We start from the raw sequence: 15,789 nt of genomic DNA, 5'->3' as shown, positions 1-15,789 counted from the left end.
CCTGTTCACAGCCCTAGTTATGCGATTGACCAGGACACTGGTTCCAGCCCGGTTCAAGTGAAGCCCATCCCAACGGAATAACTCCCTTTTCCCTGAGTACTGATGCCAGTGCCCCAAGTGTCGAAACCCTTTCTTCTCACATCACTCTTTGAGCCATGCATTGAGTTTTTTAATCTGCTGGACCCTGTGCTAATTTGCGCATGGCTCAGGTAGCAATCCGGAGATGATTACCTTTGATGTTCTGCATTTTAGTTTGGACCCTAACTCCTCAAATTATCTAAGCAGGACATAATTTCTGGTTCTACGTGTGTCATTGGATCCCACATGGACCACAACAACTAGATCCTCCCACTCCAGGTTCCTTTCCAGCCGTGAGGAGATGTCCTTAACCCTGGCACCGGAGCTCATTAATGGGGGGAGTTGAGAGTTTCGGGGGGGGGGTGCATGAAATACATGCACTGTCTGGGGAAGATCAGGTGAAAGGAGACACGTACAGAGTGGGAAGCCATCCATGGCCACCCTAGGGAATTGCCCTTGATGCATAAAAGTCTCAATGGGGAGAGTGAGGAGTAAGTGCTCGGGACGTGCAGGGGATCATCACCCTCCTGGCATTGCTAGGGGCAGAAGAGCAGGAGGCAACTGGGCAACCACCTGAGCACAAGGAAGGCAGCAGCAGACAATGGGGGCATGAGTCTCGGATTTTGGGCCCAGTGGCAATGAGGGGCAACACCCTCTGCAGGAACCTTGGGCATTGGGGGGCAGGAAGCATGCAGGCCATACCCTCCTTATAGGATCTACTACCAAATAAGGAGCTAGCTGAAGATGGTCGAGACCCAGTGCTGCAGGAGACTGTGACTCTCCAGGCTGATGGTTGCAGACATCTGAGCCCTTGTTCCCAAAGACCTCGCAGTATTGCTCGCCATGCCCTGCCAGTAGCTGTCAATGTCACTGTGGCCTTGAACCTCTTCGCTTCTGGTTCCTTTCAAGGATCAGCCGCAGACCTTGGTGGCATCTCGCAAAGGACTGTACACCACTGCATCTTGTAGGTCACTGATGTCCTCCATATCAGAGCTGGACAATACATTCATTTCACAACAGATAAGGCTTGGCAGGCACATAGGGCATCGGGTTGCGCCGACGTCACTGGATTATCCCAGGTGCAGGGCATCATTGATTACACCCATGTGGCCATCAAGACATCCAGTGACAGGCCAGTGGGAATCATCAACAGAACAGTTTCCGCTCCTTTGACGTTCAGCTGGTCTGTGGCCACAACAAGAGCTTCCTACATGTGTGCCTCGCTTTCCTGGCAGCTGCCATGATCCCTTCATCCTCCAGCAGTCCAGACTGCCACAGGTCTTCACTTCACCCTTCCCAAGTCCATGGATGTATCCTAGGGGACAAGGGATATCCCTTGAAAATGTGGTTACTAACCCCTCTATGAGCCCCAGACAGGGGCCATCTGCTCAGCAGGGCCACCTTTGGGCTTTGCAAAATACGAGTCGGTTGGCACCCTGCAATGCAGCTGTACCCTCCATAACATGGTGCTCCAGAGGCGTCAACCTTGAGGACAGTGAGGCCCTGGAACCAGAGAGCTCATCGGAGTAAGAGAGGAGATGGAGGGGGAGGATGCAGTGCACAGAGGTGCTTCGGCTGCACAAGAAGGTGACCAGGCACAGTGTGGGAACAAAGATTTTGTCAGGATGCCATGAATGTCAGGGACCTTTTGATTGAGGAACTTTTCACCTGAGTTCCTCTGACCTAGGATGAAGGGCATTGGATGAAATGGACTCTGAAGTGACTTTCCTAACAAATCCATGGAAGACAAAGGCTGGAACATCTAAGCTCTTATCACCAATGAAGGATGAGCCTCTGCCCTCCCTTTGATCTCCTCACTATCTCTTATCAGTTTTTCTGACATCACCAATAAAAGAAATCTCAGGCTTGTGCCTTGAATTGTGATTATTTATAAAAAGATAACAAAGGGAAACAATGCACACAGACATGGCCTCTGCGCCATCTATTCGTACGTGGTGTTCCTTTGTGACCTCTGAGGAGGTGAACGCTGCCTGCTGACTGATCTCTGCCTGCAACTGAGATGCATGTGGAGGTGCCCGTGAAGGCATCTCCAAAGGCTGCTGCACCTGCAACATTGCTGGGGCAGCCTTCATTACATGGCCCTGCAGGGCAAAGGTTCCTACAGTCAGAGGAGCCAAGGATGATGAAGGAATTTGGAGTGGGAGGGAAAAGATCCCGTTGTTGTGGTCCACGTAGATACCAACGACATAGGTAGGACTAGGAAAGAGGTTCTGCTGAGGGACTATGAGCAGCTCGGGGCCCAATTAAAAAGCAGAACCACAAAGGTAATAATCTCCGGATTACTACCTGAGCCACGTGCTAATTGGCATAGGATAAATAAGACTAGAGAGGTAAATATGTGGCTCAAAGATTGGTGTGGGAGAAATGGGTTCCGATTCATGAGACACTGGCACCAGTACTGGGGAAAGGGAGAGCTGTTCCGTTGGGATGGGCTTCACTTGAACCATGCTGGGACCAGTGTCCTGGTGAATCGTATAACTAGGGTTGTAGATAAGGCTTTAAATGGTGGGGGGGGAGGGTTCAATTGAAGGGAAGTTTAAAAAGTCGAATAGTAAAGAGAGAGCTGAGGTGCATGGTAGTGAAGGAGCATACATTAATCAGAGAGTGACAGGAAGGGACAGAGAATACAAGCACAAGAGTACAGCAGAAATTAGAACCAGAGTAGGTAAAAATGGTAAAAAGTCAAAGCTTAAGGCTCTTTATCTGAATGCACGTAGCATTTGTAACAAGATAGATGAGCTGACAGCACAGATAGAAATAAATGAATATGATTTGATAGCGATCACTGAGACGTGGTTGCAGAATGACCAAGACTGGAATCTAAATGTTCAAGCATATTCAACGTTCCAGAAGAATAGGCAGAAAGGAAAAGGAGGTGGGGTAGCTTTGCTATTAAAGGAAGGGATCAGTGCAGTTGTGAGTAATGATATAGGTGTAATAGATCATGATGTAGAATCAGTTTGGGTGGAAATAAGAAATAGCAAGGGAAAGAAATCACGGGTGGGAGTGGTCTATAGGCCCCTGAAGAGTAGCCTCTCTGCCGGACAAGATATAAATCAGGAAATAATGGAGGCGTGTAAGAACGCACTACAATTATGATGGGTAATTTTAATCTGCATATAGACAGGACAAATCAAATTGGCAAGAGTAGCATGGAAGACAAATTTGTAGAGTGCCTCAGGGATTAGACATATAGACATGCAGCTAGACTTGGACAATATCCAGGCTTGGGCTGATAAGTGGCAAGTAACATTCGTGCCACACAAGTGCCAGGCAATGAGCATCTCCAACAAGAGAGAATCTAACCATCTCCCCTTGACATTCAGTGGTATTACCATCACTGAATCCCCCACTATCAACATCCTAGGGGTTACCATTGACCAGAAACTGAACTGGAGTAGCCATATAAATACCGTGGCTACAAGAGCAGGTCAGAGGCTAGGAATCCTATGGCGAGTAACTCACCTCCTGACTCCCCAAAGCCTGCCCACCATCTACAAGGCACAAGTCAGGATGGAACACTCTCCACCTGCCTGGATGGGTGCAGCTCCAACAACACTCAAGAAGCTCGACACCATCCAGGACAAAGCAGCCCGCTTGATTGGCACCCCATACACCAACATTCACTCCCTCCACCACTGACACACAGTGGCAGCAGTGTGTACCATCTACAAGATCCACTGCAGCAACGCACCAAGGCTCCTTAGACAGCACCTTCCAAACCCGCGACCTCTACCAACTAGAAGGACAAGGGCAGCAAATGCATGGGAACACCACCACCTGCAAGTTCCCCTCCAAGTCACACACCATCCTGACTTGGAACTATATCGCCATTCCTTCACTGTCGCTGGGTCAAAATCCGGGAACTCCCTTGCTAACAGCATTGTGGGTGTACTTAACCCCCCACCCCCTGTGGACCGCAGCGGTTCAAGAAGGCAGCTCACCACCACCTTCTCAAGGGCAATTAGGGATGGGCAATAAATGCTGGCCTGGCCAGCAACGTCCACATCCCAGGAATGAATTAAAATAAAGAGACCATGAGAACCACCCTAGGAGAGCAGGGGCCACTGCAGTGTTGAGACTATCCAATGCATCTTCGTGCTCAGCATTGCTAGTGGATGAGGTGGCTTTCACTACACTCCGCTATTGAGCACTTCGCCCTCTATAAGCACCATCTGCACCGTGGGTTCCCATCTCATCAGGCCAAACTTCTTTCTCGTCCAGAATCCTGGCTATATCGATTGCTGTTTCCTCCACTGTCATTACCCTTTGGTAGCAGGGAACCCACCATCTGTCTTCGCCTTTTCCCGGGTGTTATGTGCCTGTTTCTCCTGCAAGGACAAAAAAAAAGAGATAGATAAGGCACTGGTCTCCTTTTGTGGCCAATGGCATCTGCCCCTTTCTATTCGAAGCTGCATGTCTCAGTGCTGATAGGTCCTCAGCAGCGCTGTGGCTCTGAGCCATTCTGAAGGGTGAGTAAGTGGCCTGGGCGCGCACACCTCCATGTTCAGAAGTAGCATGCACCCTGAGCGTCCTCAGGTGTTGTATCTTCTGGAAGGTGCAAGCCCTGGGACCTGTCCTGAGGGCTAGGGGGTAGCACTCACCTTGCCAGAGCGTATGAGATTGTTGAACCTCTTATGGCAGTGGATCCATGTCCTTCTATTAATGCTTCTGCCACTGACTGCAGTTACCTCAACCCAGGCCTGTTTTGTTTCGCTTAGTGGCCTCTTCCTGCCATCTTCCGGGAAGAAGACCTCTCTCCTCTCCCTCACAGCCTCAAGTATGACCTCCAGGTCACTGTCCAAGAACAGTGGTGGGGGTGCTGCTGGCCTGCCCTTCCCCACCCTGCTTGCCAGGCCTCTGGCTTTCCATTGCCAACTTTGAACATTTCAGTCCGCTGCAATCCTCACAGAAGGCCGTCTGCTTGCTCCCTTCAGATTTATACAGTAGCCACAGTCAGGGCTGCTGTGAGGATTTAAATCGGGCCCGCACTTCATCTGGTCTGCCTCCACTCCCGCCCCTACAGCCTCTAATTGGCTGCCAAACCTGACTCCAATCCAGTTAACGGATTGCCCCCGCAAAAATCATGACTTTAATCTACTTCCTCCCGTAGGCAGGTTCAGGACCTGGAAGCAGTCCTCACTTCTGTTTCCTGCCTCTACCATGAAAATTCAGCCCCTGGTGTATGATGAACCAAGCTTTGCCACGGCACAGTGTGTTAGTCACTTAAGTGAACTGCATTGCCAGACTGCTCTCTATCTGAGCTACTCTTAAATTCATTTATTTTAAGTTCACTTCTGAACTTGTTAGCTGTGCTCGAGGAGGCAGTGTGCCCTGAATATCCTTACGTGGTTCAGTAGCATTTTGCTCTGACTGCTACACATATATTTTAAATTATATGGTCAATCACTAATTTTACAGGAGACCTTTTACGACCTTGTTTAGTTTTAAGTCACAATCAGGCATTGACATCCTAATACACTGCACTACAAAGCCGAACAGCTCCAGTTTGTTGCTATATTTGCTTACAGTAGAAGCTCCTGATTTCAGCCAGACCAACCTGCAAATGGAGGGAAAATCAGAGAATGAATTTGCCACATGTCACCTAATGGAATTGAGATGACAGCACCGACTTAACTGCGTTGGTGGAGGAGTGGCACTTGATACGTGGGGTGATCTTAAAGTAACCGGAAATAGATACTTCATGGCTCCGTGGATAAATGCATTGCCTGCCTTATAGAGCCACATAAACCAGGAAGGCCAGAGACATAATCTCAGGTCTCTGTAGAGTTAACTGATCCCAGTAAGTGCAGCAGTAGCAGTGCTACATTTGGGCTCAGCGCAGTGGAAAACAGAGAAGGAAAAATGGGCCAGGTAACCTGCTCTTGATCCAGTGAACCCTGCTAGAGAGTGTAGTTATATGGATGTGGAATGAGACAGAATTGGCTCATGCTCACCACCTGCAATCAAACAGTTTGCCAGCATTCTTTGCCTGAGATCACATCTAAAGGATGACCACTTGCGTGAGGCACTGGTGGTGACAGCTGTCTGCTTTTAGGAGAGGACTATATTGGGGAGGGTGTTGTTGGAGGTTGGGGGTGGTGGGGGGTTGGGGAGATTGAACTGAAAAATTGCTTACACATGAACATTTAAGAAAAAAACTTATCTTGATCAAATAACACATTGATTATGCTTGTTGCTGCAGCAAATTTCATTGACACTGACTTGATACATTATAAATTAAACTTTGTAACTTAATTTTACTCAGTTGAATGGGAATAGCCATTCATTCCTTGCTAGAAAATTTTCAACAGTTGTATCATCTTTCGTGCAGTATCTGTAAAGTGTTTTTTGGATAAATTTAGAATTATTTAATTTTGATAACCAGTAAGCTTCCAAACTGCAGGTGTCCACGAGGTGTCTCCATCTGGCTTGATTTTGAACAGCAACTGGTATATTGATACAATCCCAAAATATTGCAGGTGCTGAAAATCTGAAACAAAAATAGAAAATGCTGGAAATACTCAGCAGGGCAAGCAGCATGGGCTGAATTTTATGCACCTGCTGCCGATTTTGGTGGCGGGCGAAACAAACAGCAGCTCATCTATGCGGGCCACATGTCGCGGAGCCGCCGCAATCTTCCGTTCGGCGGCTCATTTAAACAGCCAGGGCAGGCCGCTCTCCCCCCACCCCGATCATGTGGAGGGGGCGGGCTGCCTGGCAATGGCGTCAGCTGCCTATGCGCAGGAGCTGATGCCATTTTTTCACGGCTGTCAACCCTACTGGGAAATTTAAATATTTAACGGTAAAGTGAATTAAAATAAATAAATACATTTCTTTTGCCCCTCTCCCACCCCCCCCCCCGCATAACAATTAAATTAATTATTAGCCCTATCCCAGCTGCCCAAAACACTTGTCTTTACCATCTGACCTCCCCCACCCCCCCCACCCAAAGTGCACAAACTTTCAACTACAGCCTTTCCCACCATCCCCTGCACCCATTATATTAATTTGACCCCGTTCCCCCCCCCCCCACCGCTCTGATAAACTCTCTCCTTCCACCTCCCCACCAATGTGGTGCCTCGTTTCCCCAGACAGGGATCCGAAGGCACGTGAGTGACGACCACCGGGCCAAAGATCGCAGCGGCACATCAGGCGGCGACGTGAGTGTCATTAATTCATTTGTTTTAATTTATTTAAATGTTCAAATTGGGGTCCCATCGTTTAGCGGTGGGGGAGGCTGCCACGAGGCCTCGCTGGTAATATCGGGCTGGGCCCTCCCGGCATCGGGGAGCGTGGCAGTCCTCTCCCGGATGCATCTTCAGGCCACCCCTGCCATGGAATCCGATGTCTGGGGAGAACAAAATCCAGCCCCATATGTGGGGAGAGAAATAGAGTTAATGGGCTGAATTTTAATTTTCAGACTCATTTATGGCGGGTGAGGCCAGCAGTGTGTTGGGAACCTGGAGATTTCAGCAGCGTGTTTGTCAATGGCTTTTTTACCCAACCACTGTATTTACATCTGACGCCCGAGTTTCCTCACCAATCAGAGTGGGCGGATGTGATGATGACCTCCAACAGTCTATTTCAGCTCCAATATTTAAAGGACGCTGCGAGGTCCAGAATTAAAGAATAGTAAATGTGTTTTGACAGAGCCAGGAACTGCACAGATGGAGGCTCAACATGGTAAGGCAGCAGCACGCTTCAGTGATGCATCCCTGGACATGATGCTGTGGGCTTTAAGGGCCCGGAGATTCTATTCCCTGTGGAGGAAAGAAAGAAGGCAGCCTCAGAAAAAAATCAGGCATGGCTGGATCACGGAGGTCAGTAGCAGCAATGTGGTGCCTTGTTCCTGGATACAGTGCTACAAGAGGTTCACTGACCTGATCAGGGCAGGAAAGTTGAGTGACATGCCACATTGAAGTACAAAGGCCCTCATTCTGCCTTCCCCAGCTTTCTCCTGCATATCACTCCTCATACCAGCAGACCTTGCAAGTGCAGCCTAACCTCTGTTGAGGCAGCTCCTCACATCACCATCTGACCAGTCATCACTGGCACTCATCCTCATCTTTATTGCAATGTCACACCCATCCATCACAGTGACCTTCCACAAAAATATTGTCCTTCCATCCTCTCAAAACATTACACAACTCACAAACATAGGTCTCCTGTACTGTCTGCTCCTGCAAAGAGAGAAAGAGAACACTAGGAAGAGGCAGAGAAATGGAAGTGGCCTCCAGTCATCTCCACCTTGACAGCTGCAGTGGAGAATGCAATGGTGATAAGTTGGATCTCGACATACTTGGCCATTGGCAATGGAGAGATGGGGTCTCCCAGTTACCTGGTGACAGAATTAAATATAACGCAACCACATGGCATTCAACAGTCCCTCATGTTGACATGATGTCAGCAGCCGCTGAAATATAATGATCTGCAGAATGATGACTTAAGACCCTCTCACTTTGTCAGTTCTAATTCATGTCTTTCTTCTCCCACATGTCCTTCAAGTCTCCCATAGGAGGTGGTGCCAGAGGGGAATGAAGACTCAGATGACGTCACTCACTTTGAGGATGCACCATCACAAAACTCATGTGCACCCTTCACCAACCCAGATACACACACAGCAGTGGGGCTCCAACGACAGGTAATTGGCACGCATCACAAGTGAGCTGGAGCAGGTGTTGAAGACAGTTACAGTCGAGGACACTCAACGTCTAAGGGCTCCTGCTATTAGTGTTGCTGCTTTTGCTTCTCTTGTTCCTCATCTGAGGTCCAAGATCCAGCTCCCATGCTGCTGTGAAGGCTAGCAGTTGGGAAGTACAGATCAAAGGCAAAAACTCCAAGTAGCAGAAATGATCTCCAAAGCTTTGGAAATCACTTCCAAAACAGTGGAAGTGCACAATCAGAACACGTCCTGTGAGAAAAAGCCTTTCCATTTAGACAAGGAAGCAGATGTCATATCTCAGTATTTAAAGCCTTTCTTGTTTATCAGTTGCTCAGCCCAGTCAATTCTTGCTGTCGTCTTGCCTTGTTTTACCTCACGCCAGGAAACCCGTGTAAGACAGAATCCCGATTAACACAGCATCTGATGATCATTTAATATATTTAAATGGCAGACCTGCCTGTCCCGTAGGGGTTTCTCACTCACTGAAGAACATACTCAGGTTACATGCAGAAGCTGGTGGGTTCCTCCCAGCTTCCCAACACATCAGTAATTTAAACCTGCCGACCGCTCAGAAACCCAATCACCTTGACAGCTTAAAGTTACCCACAGTATTTCAGCATGATGAGCAATAAGGTCATCGACCTGAGATGTTGGGCTGGATTTCTGGGATTGGGAACCTGGCATCGGGAGAACCTCCGGGTCCTGACCCCACATCGGATTGGAAGTAGACCCCCGACGAGATTTTTCAATTAATGGCCTGAGAGCGCACTTGACCTCCAATTAAGGACAGCGGGTGGGCTTCTGAAACTGGAGGGGCAGTAGGAGGCTCTCCAGCAATGACATTGGCAGCTCCACTGTCCCAGGTGGGAGCTGCCGATGTATGTAGGAAAGAGAGAGGGCACCTCCATCTTGCGGCACCCTCTGAACACTTTTTAAAAATATAAAAGTAGAAGGAAGCCACAGCTGCCAGGCCGTCCTCGTGGGAGATAGCCCCTCCATCGGGTGGCCTGCGGCTGCAACTGTGGCCATCATAGTATGGCAAGTGTGGGAGGGTGTTGTTTTAAAAAGTCCACTGAGTGCTGGCCCCCCAGTTTGGCGCCAGGAGACCACCTCCTCTCACTGGCTGTGTTTCAGCTACCGCATGGGGCTCACCTGCCGACTGGAAAATTCCAGTCAGCATGGGAGAGGGGCCTTAATAAGCCTCTTAACTACCTTTATTGGCTGCCCACCGCTTGCAGGTGGGTAGCTGTTCCGCCCTTGACCCAGCCTTTTTGAAAATGGATCGGGGGCAGAACCGTTCCGGCAAAATGGCACGCTGGCCAGCAGTGGGAAATTCCAGGCCTGCCCACCTCTGGTCCCACTCCGATCAGGCTTCAAAAGTCTGACCCGTTAGCTCTGTTTCTCTCTCCAAAGTTGGTGCCTGAACTGTTGAATATTTCTGGCATTTCTCTTTTGTATTACTGAAAATTCTAATGTTCTGATTAGCAGAGCCTTTTTATCTTAGTGAGCACAATCCTGTAGGTAGTCTACAAATTAGGAACAAAGGAAATATAGATAAATATTGTAAAAACTAAAGTAATCTAAAGGAAAGGAAGAGAGAATTTTGAAGGAAACTGAATTATTTTTATTCAGGATTGCATTTGACAAATCTGTTGGAGTTTTCTGAGGTTGTAACTGACAGGTAGATGAGGGGGAACTAATGAATGTAGTATATTTGGATTTTCCTAAGACATTCAATGAGTTGCCACATAGGTTGTTTCACAAGGTTGGGGTCATGGAATTGGGGGTAACAGTCAGAAATGGAGAGTTCGAATAACCCAGTCATTTTCAGGTTGGCAGGTTGTAACTAGTGGAGTGCCGCAACAATCAGTGTTTGAGCCTCAACAATTTATAATCTATATCAATGACTTAAATGAGGGGACCGAGTGTAGTATATCAGATTCGCTGATGCATAGAGGCTGCAAAAGGATATAGACCGGTTCACGGATTGGACAGGAAGGTGGCCATACCACCTGTCCTTTGTGGGAAAGTTTGTGCAGAAAAACACCTTTGACCACCAGCCCATCAGGCATTGGTCTGCACAGAATGCCCTCAAGGCCTCCGGGAAAAGGAGATGGTGGATCCTGTCGGATGGTGCCCCGAGCAGACTGCCAAAGTCATTTGGCAGAATGCCTCATCACCAGAACTTTCAAACAAGCACCAAGATGTAGCTGGTGGTGAGAAGGGTCTTCCCTGTCAGATCCTTCCTGCACACCACTTCCCTTGAGATGGCTGTGGTGGGGAAGAGACGGTTGCCCACCTCCTTCTGGAATGTGCCTTTGCAAAGCAGGTGTGGAAAGAGTTGCAGTGGTTTTTGTTGAGGTTCATCCCAAGCATCTCTGTAACACAGCAGTCTGTGCTGTACGGCTGTTCCCAGGGACGCACTCCGAGATAAACGTCAACTGCTGCTGGAGGACCATCAATTCGGTGAAAGACGCTTTTTGGTCTGCCCGAAACTTGCTGGTCTTTCAGCGCAAAGAGTTGTCCATGACCGAGTGTTGCAGACTGACACATTCCAAGGTACCAGACTATGTGCTGAGGGACAAACTAAAGTTTGGGGGAAGGACCACTGTGTAAGGTCCTCCTGCCATAGTAAACCAAGAGGCTGGACCCATGGAAAACCCCTGAGGCTGTTTACACCAAATATGAGTTTGCTGTAAAATGTACATTGTATGTAAATTGGAATGGAAGAGTTGTGAGGCAACTCATTCCTGTATTGAAGAAAATTGATTTCCCATGCACTTTCTGGAATGTCAACTTGGTGTTTTGTGATGTATTTTTTTTTACAGATTTTATGAATAAAGTATATTTTTGAGAATAAAAAAGATGGCAAATGGAGTATAATGTGGGGAAGTTGGAAATTATCCAGTTTGGTAGGAAGATAGAAAAGTAGAATTTTCTTTAAAGGTGAGAGAGTAGTAAATGTCAGTATTTTGAGGACTTTGAGTGTTGTAGACGAATCACAAAAAGTTAACATGCAAGTACAGCAAGCAATTCAAAAGACAAATGGTATGATCGCCTTTATTGCAAGGGGTTTTATAGTATTTATTTGTAGACTGCCTACAGGTTTGTGCTCACCAAGATAAATCTGAAGACTAGGATTTTCAATAATAGGGAAGTCTTGCTGAAATTATATAGGGCTTTGTTGAGAGCATCCCTGGAGTACTATGTACAATTTTGGTTTCCCTACCTAAGCACAGATATACTTGCCTTAGAGGAGTACAATGAAGATTCACTAGATTGATGCCTGGGCTGAGAGGGCTGCCCTAGGAGGAGTGATTGAGCGGCATGGGACGATATTCACTGGAGTTTAGCAGAATGAGAGGTGATTGAAATGTATAAAATTCTTCGAGGGCTTGACAGGATAGATGCTGAGAGGCTGTTTCCCTGACTGGAGTCCAGAACTAGGGTCCATAGTCTCAGTATAAGGGGTTGGCCATTTGGGACTGAGATAAGAGATTTCTTCACTCTGAGGATTGTGAAATTTGTGAATTCTCTAGCCCCAGATGGCTGTAGATGCTTAGTCAATGGGTATATTCAAGACTGAGATCACTTGATTTTTGGACTCTAATGAAATCAAGGTATATACATGTCAGGACAGAAAAGTGGAGTTTATGTAAAAGATCAACTTTGATCATCTTGAATGGCGGAGGAGGTATGACGGGCTATATGGCCTACTCCAGTTCCTATTTCTTATTTCCTTATTACATGATTCAGTAGCATTGTTATTGGAATGCTATGAAGTTATTAACTAATGGCCTTGGAAGCGACAAAGCTCTCTAGATATAGTCGTGCCATAAAGATTAATACCCGTTGATTTCATTCATAGTTAGCCGTCTTATGATCTTTTAATCTCTAATTTATTTAGTAAAATTTGAGGTTTTTAATGCGTTGTGAGCAATGCTTCACTACAGACTTTTGGAGAGTGTGTAGTATTTATGCCTGCGAAATAACCTGAACCCAACAGGCTGTCGCTTTATTCCACATCGTACAGTGTCACATATTGCTGGAAACTCATACCATAGTATACTTAACAAATTTAACAATCAGCCTGCTTCTTCACGAGGACATTCATGGACTTTTCTTTTTATCAATTTTTGTAAAACCTCATGCAAGAGGTTTTACAAAAATTGATAAAAAGAAAAGTCCATGAATGTCCTCGTGAAGAAGCAGGCAGATTGTTAAATTTGTCTGATGCAGGCATTTCCAAGGTATTGTGCTCCTGACAGATATTTCCATCCTGAAGGAAAACATATTCTGATCATCAAATAATTGTTGGAGGGAAATCATGTACAGCAATTTTTAGAAGCAAAAATAAAATCTGGATTTTCCTATTTTAATATGATTTTAAGGGAAGTATGCTATCATACCATACCTATAGGGGTAGGCAGTGGCATAGTGGTATTATCGGTGGACTAGTAACCCAGAGACCCAGGGTATGGACATGGGTTCGAATCCCACCACAGCAGAAGGTGGAATTTGAATTTAATTAATAAATCTGGAATTAAATCTAGTCTAATGATGACCATGAAACCATTGTCGATTGTTGTAAAAACCCATCTGGTTCACGAATGTCCTTTAGGGAAGAAAATCTGCTGTCCTTACCTGGTCTGGCCTACATGTCACTCCAGACCCACAGCAATGTGGTTAACTCTTACATGCCCTCTGAAATGGCCTAGCAAGCCACTCAGTTGTACCTAACCGCTACGAAGTCAATAAAAAGGAATGAAACCGGACGGACCACCCGGCATCGACCTAGGCACCGGAAATGACAATGGCAAACCCAGCCCTGTCGACCCTGCAAAATCCTCCTTACTAACATCTGGGGGCTTGTGCCAAAGTTGGGAGAGCAGTCCCACAGACTAGTCAAGCAACAGCCTGACATAGTCATACTCACGGAATCATACCTTACAGACAATGTCCCAGACGCTGCCATCACCATCCCCAGGTATGCCCTGTCCCACCGGCAGGACAGACCCAGCAGACGTGGCGGGACAGTGGTATACAGTAGGGAGGGAGTTGCCCTGGGAGTCCTCAACATCAACTCCGAACCCCATGAAGTCTCATGGCATCAGGTCAAACATGGGCAAGGTAACCTCCTACTGATTACCACCTACCGCCCTCCCTCAGCTGATGACTCAGTACTCCACCATGTTGAACACCACTTGGAGGAAGCACTGAGGGTGGCAAGGGCACAAAATGTACTCTGGGTGGGGGACTTCAATGTCCATCACTAAGAGTGGCCCGGTAGCACCACTACGGACCGAGCTGGCCGAGTCCGAAAGGACATAGCTGCTAGACTGGGTCTGCGGCAGGTGGTGGGGGAACCAACACGAGGGAAAAGCATACTTGACATCGTCCTCACCAGTCTGCCTGCTGCAGATGCTTCTGTCCATGACAGTATTGGTAGGAGTCACCACTGTCCAGTCGTCGTGGAGACGAAGTCCCGCCTTCACATTGAGGATACCGTCCATCGTGTTGTGTGGCACTATCACCGTGCTAAATGGGATAGATTTCGAACAGAGGTAGCAATGCAAAACTGGGCATCCATGAGGCGCTGTGGGCCATCCACAGCAGCAAAATTGTACTCAACCACAATCTTTAACCTCATGGCCCGGCATATCCCCCACTCTCCCATTACCATCAAGCCAGGAGACCAACTCTGGTTCAATGAAGAGTGCAGGAGGGCATGCCAGGAGCAGCACCAGGCATATCTCAAAATGAGGTGTCAACCTGGTGAAGCTACAACACAGGAATATCTGTGTGCCAAACTGCGTATGCAGCATGCGATAGACAGAGCTAACCGATCCCATAACCAACGGATCAGATCTAAGCTCTGCAGTCCTACCACATCCAGCCGTGAATGGTGGTGGACAATTAAACAACTAACTGGAGGAGGTGGCTCCACAAATATCCCCATCCTCAATGATGGGAGAGCCCAGCACATCAGTGCGAAAGATAATGCTGAAGCATTTGCAACAGTCTTCAGCCAGAAGTGCCGAATTGATGATACATCTCGGCCTCCTCCTGAAGTCCCCAGCATCACAGATGCCAGACTTCAGCCAATTCAATTCACTCCGCGTGATATCAAGAAACGACTGAAGGCACTGGATACTGCAAAAGCTATGGGCCCTGACAATATTCTGGCAATAGTACTGAAGACGTGTGCTCCAGAACTTGCCGCTCCCTTAGCCAAGCTGTTCCAGTACAGCTACAACACTGGCATCTACCCTGCAATGTTGAAAATTGCCCAGGTATGCCCGGTACACAAAAAGCAGGACAGGTCCAACCCGGCCAATTACCGCCCCATCAGCCTACTCGCAATCATCAGTAAAGTGATGGAAGGTGTCATCAACAGTGCCATCAAGCGGCACTTGCTTAACAATAACCTGCTCAGTGATGCTCAGTTTGGGTTCCGCCAGGGCCACTCAGCTCATGACCTTAAACTTAATTTTCCTTTTGTTTTCGGCGAACCAGGGGGCTGCTGGGTAAGTAAAAACTTATATATTTGGGCTGTTTCTGAACCCGAGACAGTACACGTGTAGTGTCTCCCACCTGCCCCCCTCCTCTAACCAAAAAAAAGGACTCGGTGGTGTGTAGATAAGGTAAGGCTTTTTCTATTTCTCTTTTTGTTTTATCGTGAGATTGGTAAAAACTTTTCGTTCCCTTTTCATTTATCTAAGTTAAGCTTAAGATTAAAAATGGCAGGAGATCTCAGACCCTTGTTATGCTCCTCTTGCTCAATGTGGGAGCTCAGGGACACGGCTGATGTCCCTGACTCCTTCACGTGCAGGAAGTGTGTCCAGCTGCAGCTCTTGTTAGACCGCATGACGGCTCTGGCGCTGCGGATGGACTCACTTTGGAGCATCCGCGATGCTGAGGAGGTCGTGGATAGCACGTTTAGCGAATTGGTCACACCGCAGATTAGGATTGCTGAGGGAGAAAGGTAATGGGTGACCAAAAGGCAGAAAAAGAGCAGGAAGGCA

General features: G+C 47.6%; 1 protein-coding gene across 7 annotated transcripts in view; it reads left to right on the top strand.

The window, feature by feature from the left end:
• Nucleotides 1–15,789, top strand: part of LOC137348208 (rho GTPase-activating protein 23-like) — a 515,957-nt gene that overhangs the window by 383,850 nt on the left and 116,318 nt on the right. For 6 of the 7 annotated variants that reach the window (XM_068013572.1, XM_068013573.1, XM_068013571.1 and 3 more), the window contains one exon: nt 7,194–7,262. The exons of the other annotated variant lie outside the window; for it this stretch is intronic. In XM_068013572.1, the coding sequence (XP_067869673.1) occupies nt 7,194–7,262 (69 nt within the window). The remainder of the gene's footprint in view (nt 1–7,193; nt 7,263–15,789) is intronic. 7 annotated transcript variants of the gene reach the window in all.

The sequence above is a fragment of the Heterodontus francisci genome, chromosome 33, assembly GCF_036365525.1.
Source record: "Heterodontus francisci isolate sHetFra1 chromosome 33, sHetFra1.hap1, whole genome shotgun sequence".
In the NCBI taxonomy this organism is placed as follows: Eukaryota; Metazoa; Chordata; class Chondrichthyes; order Heterodontiformes; family Heterodontidae; genus Heterodontus; species Heterodontus francisci.
Note: the sequence above shows the minus strand (reverse complement) of the source record. Positions and strands in the feature narration are given on the sequence as shown.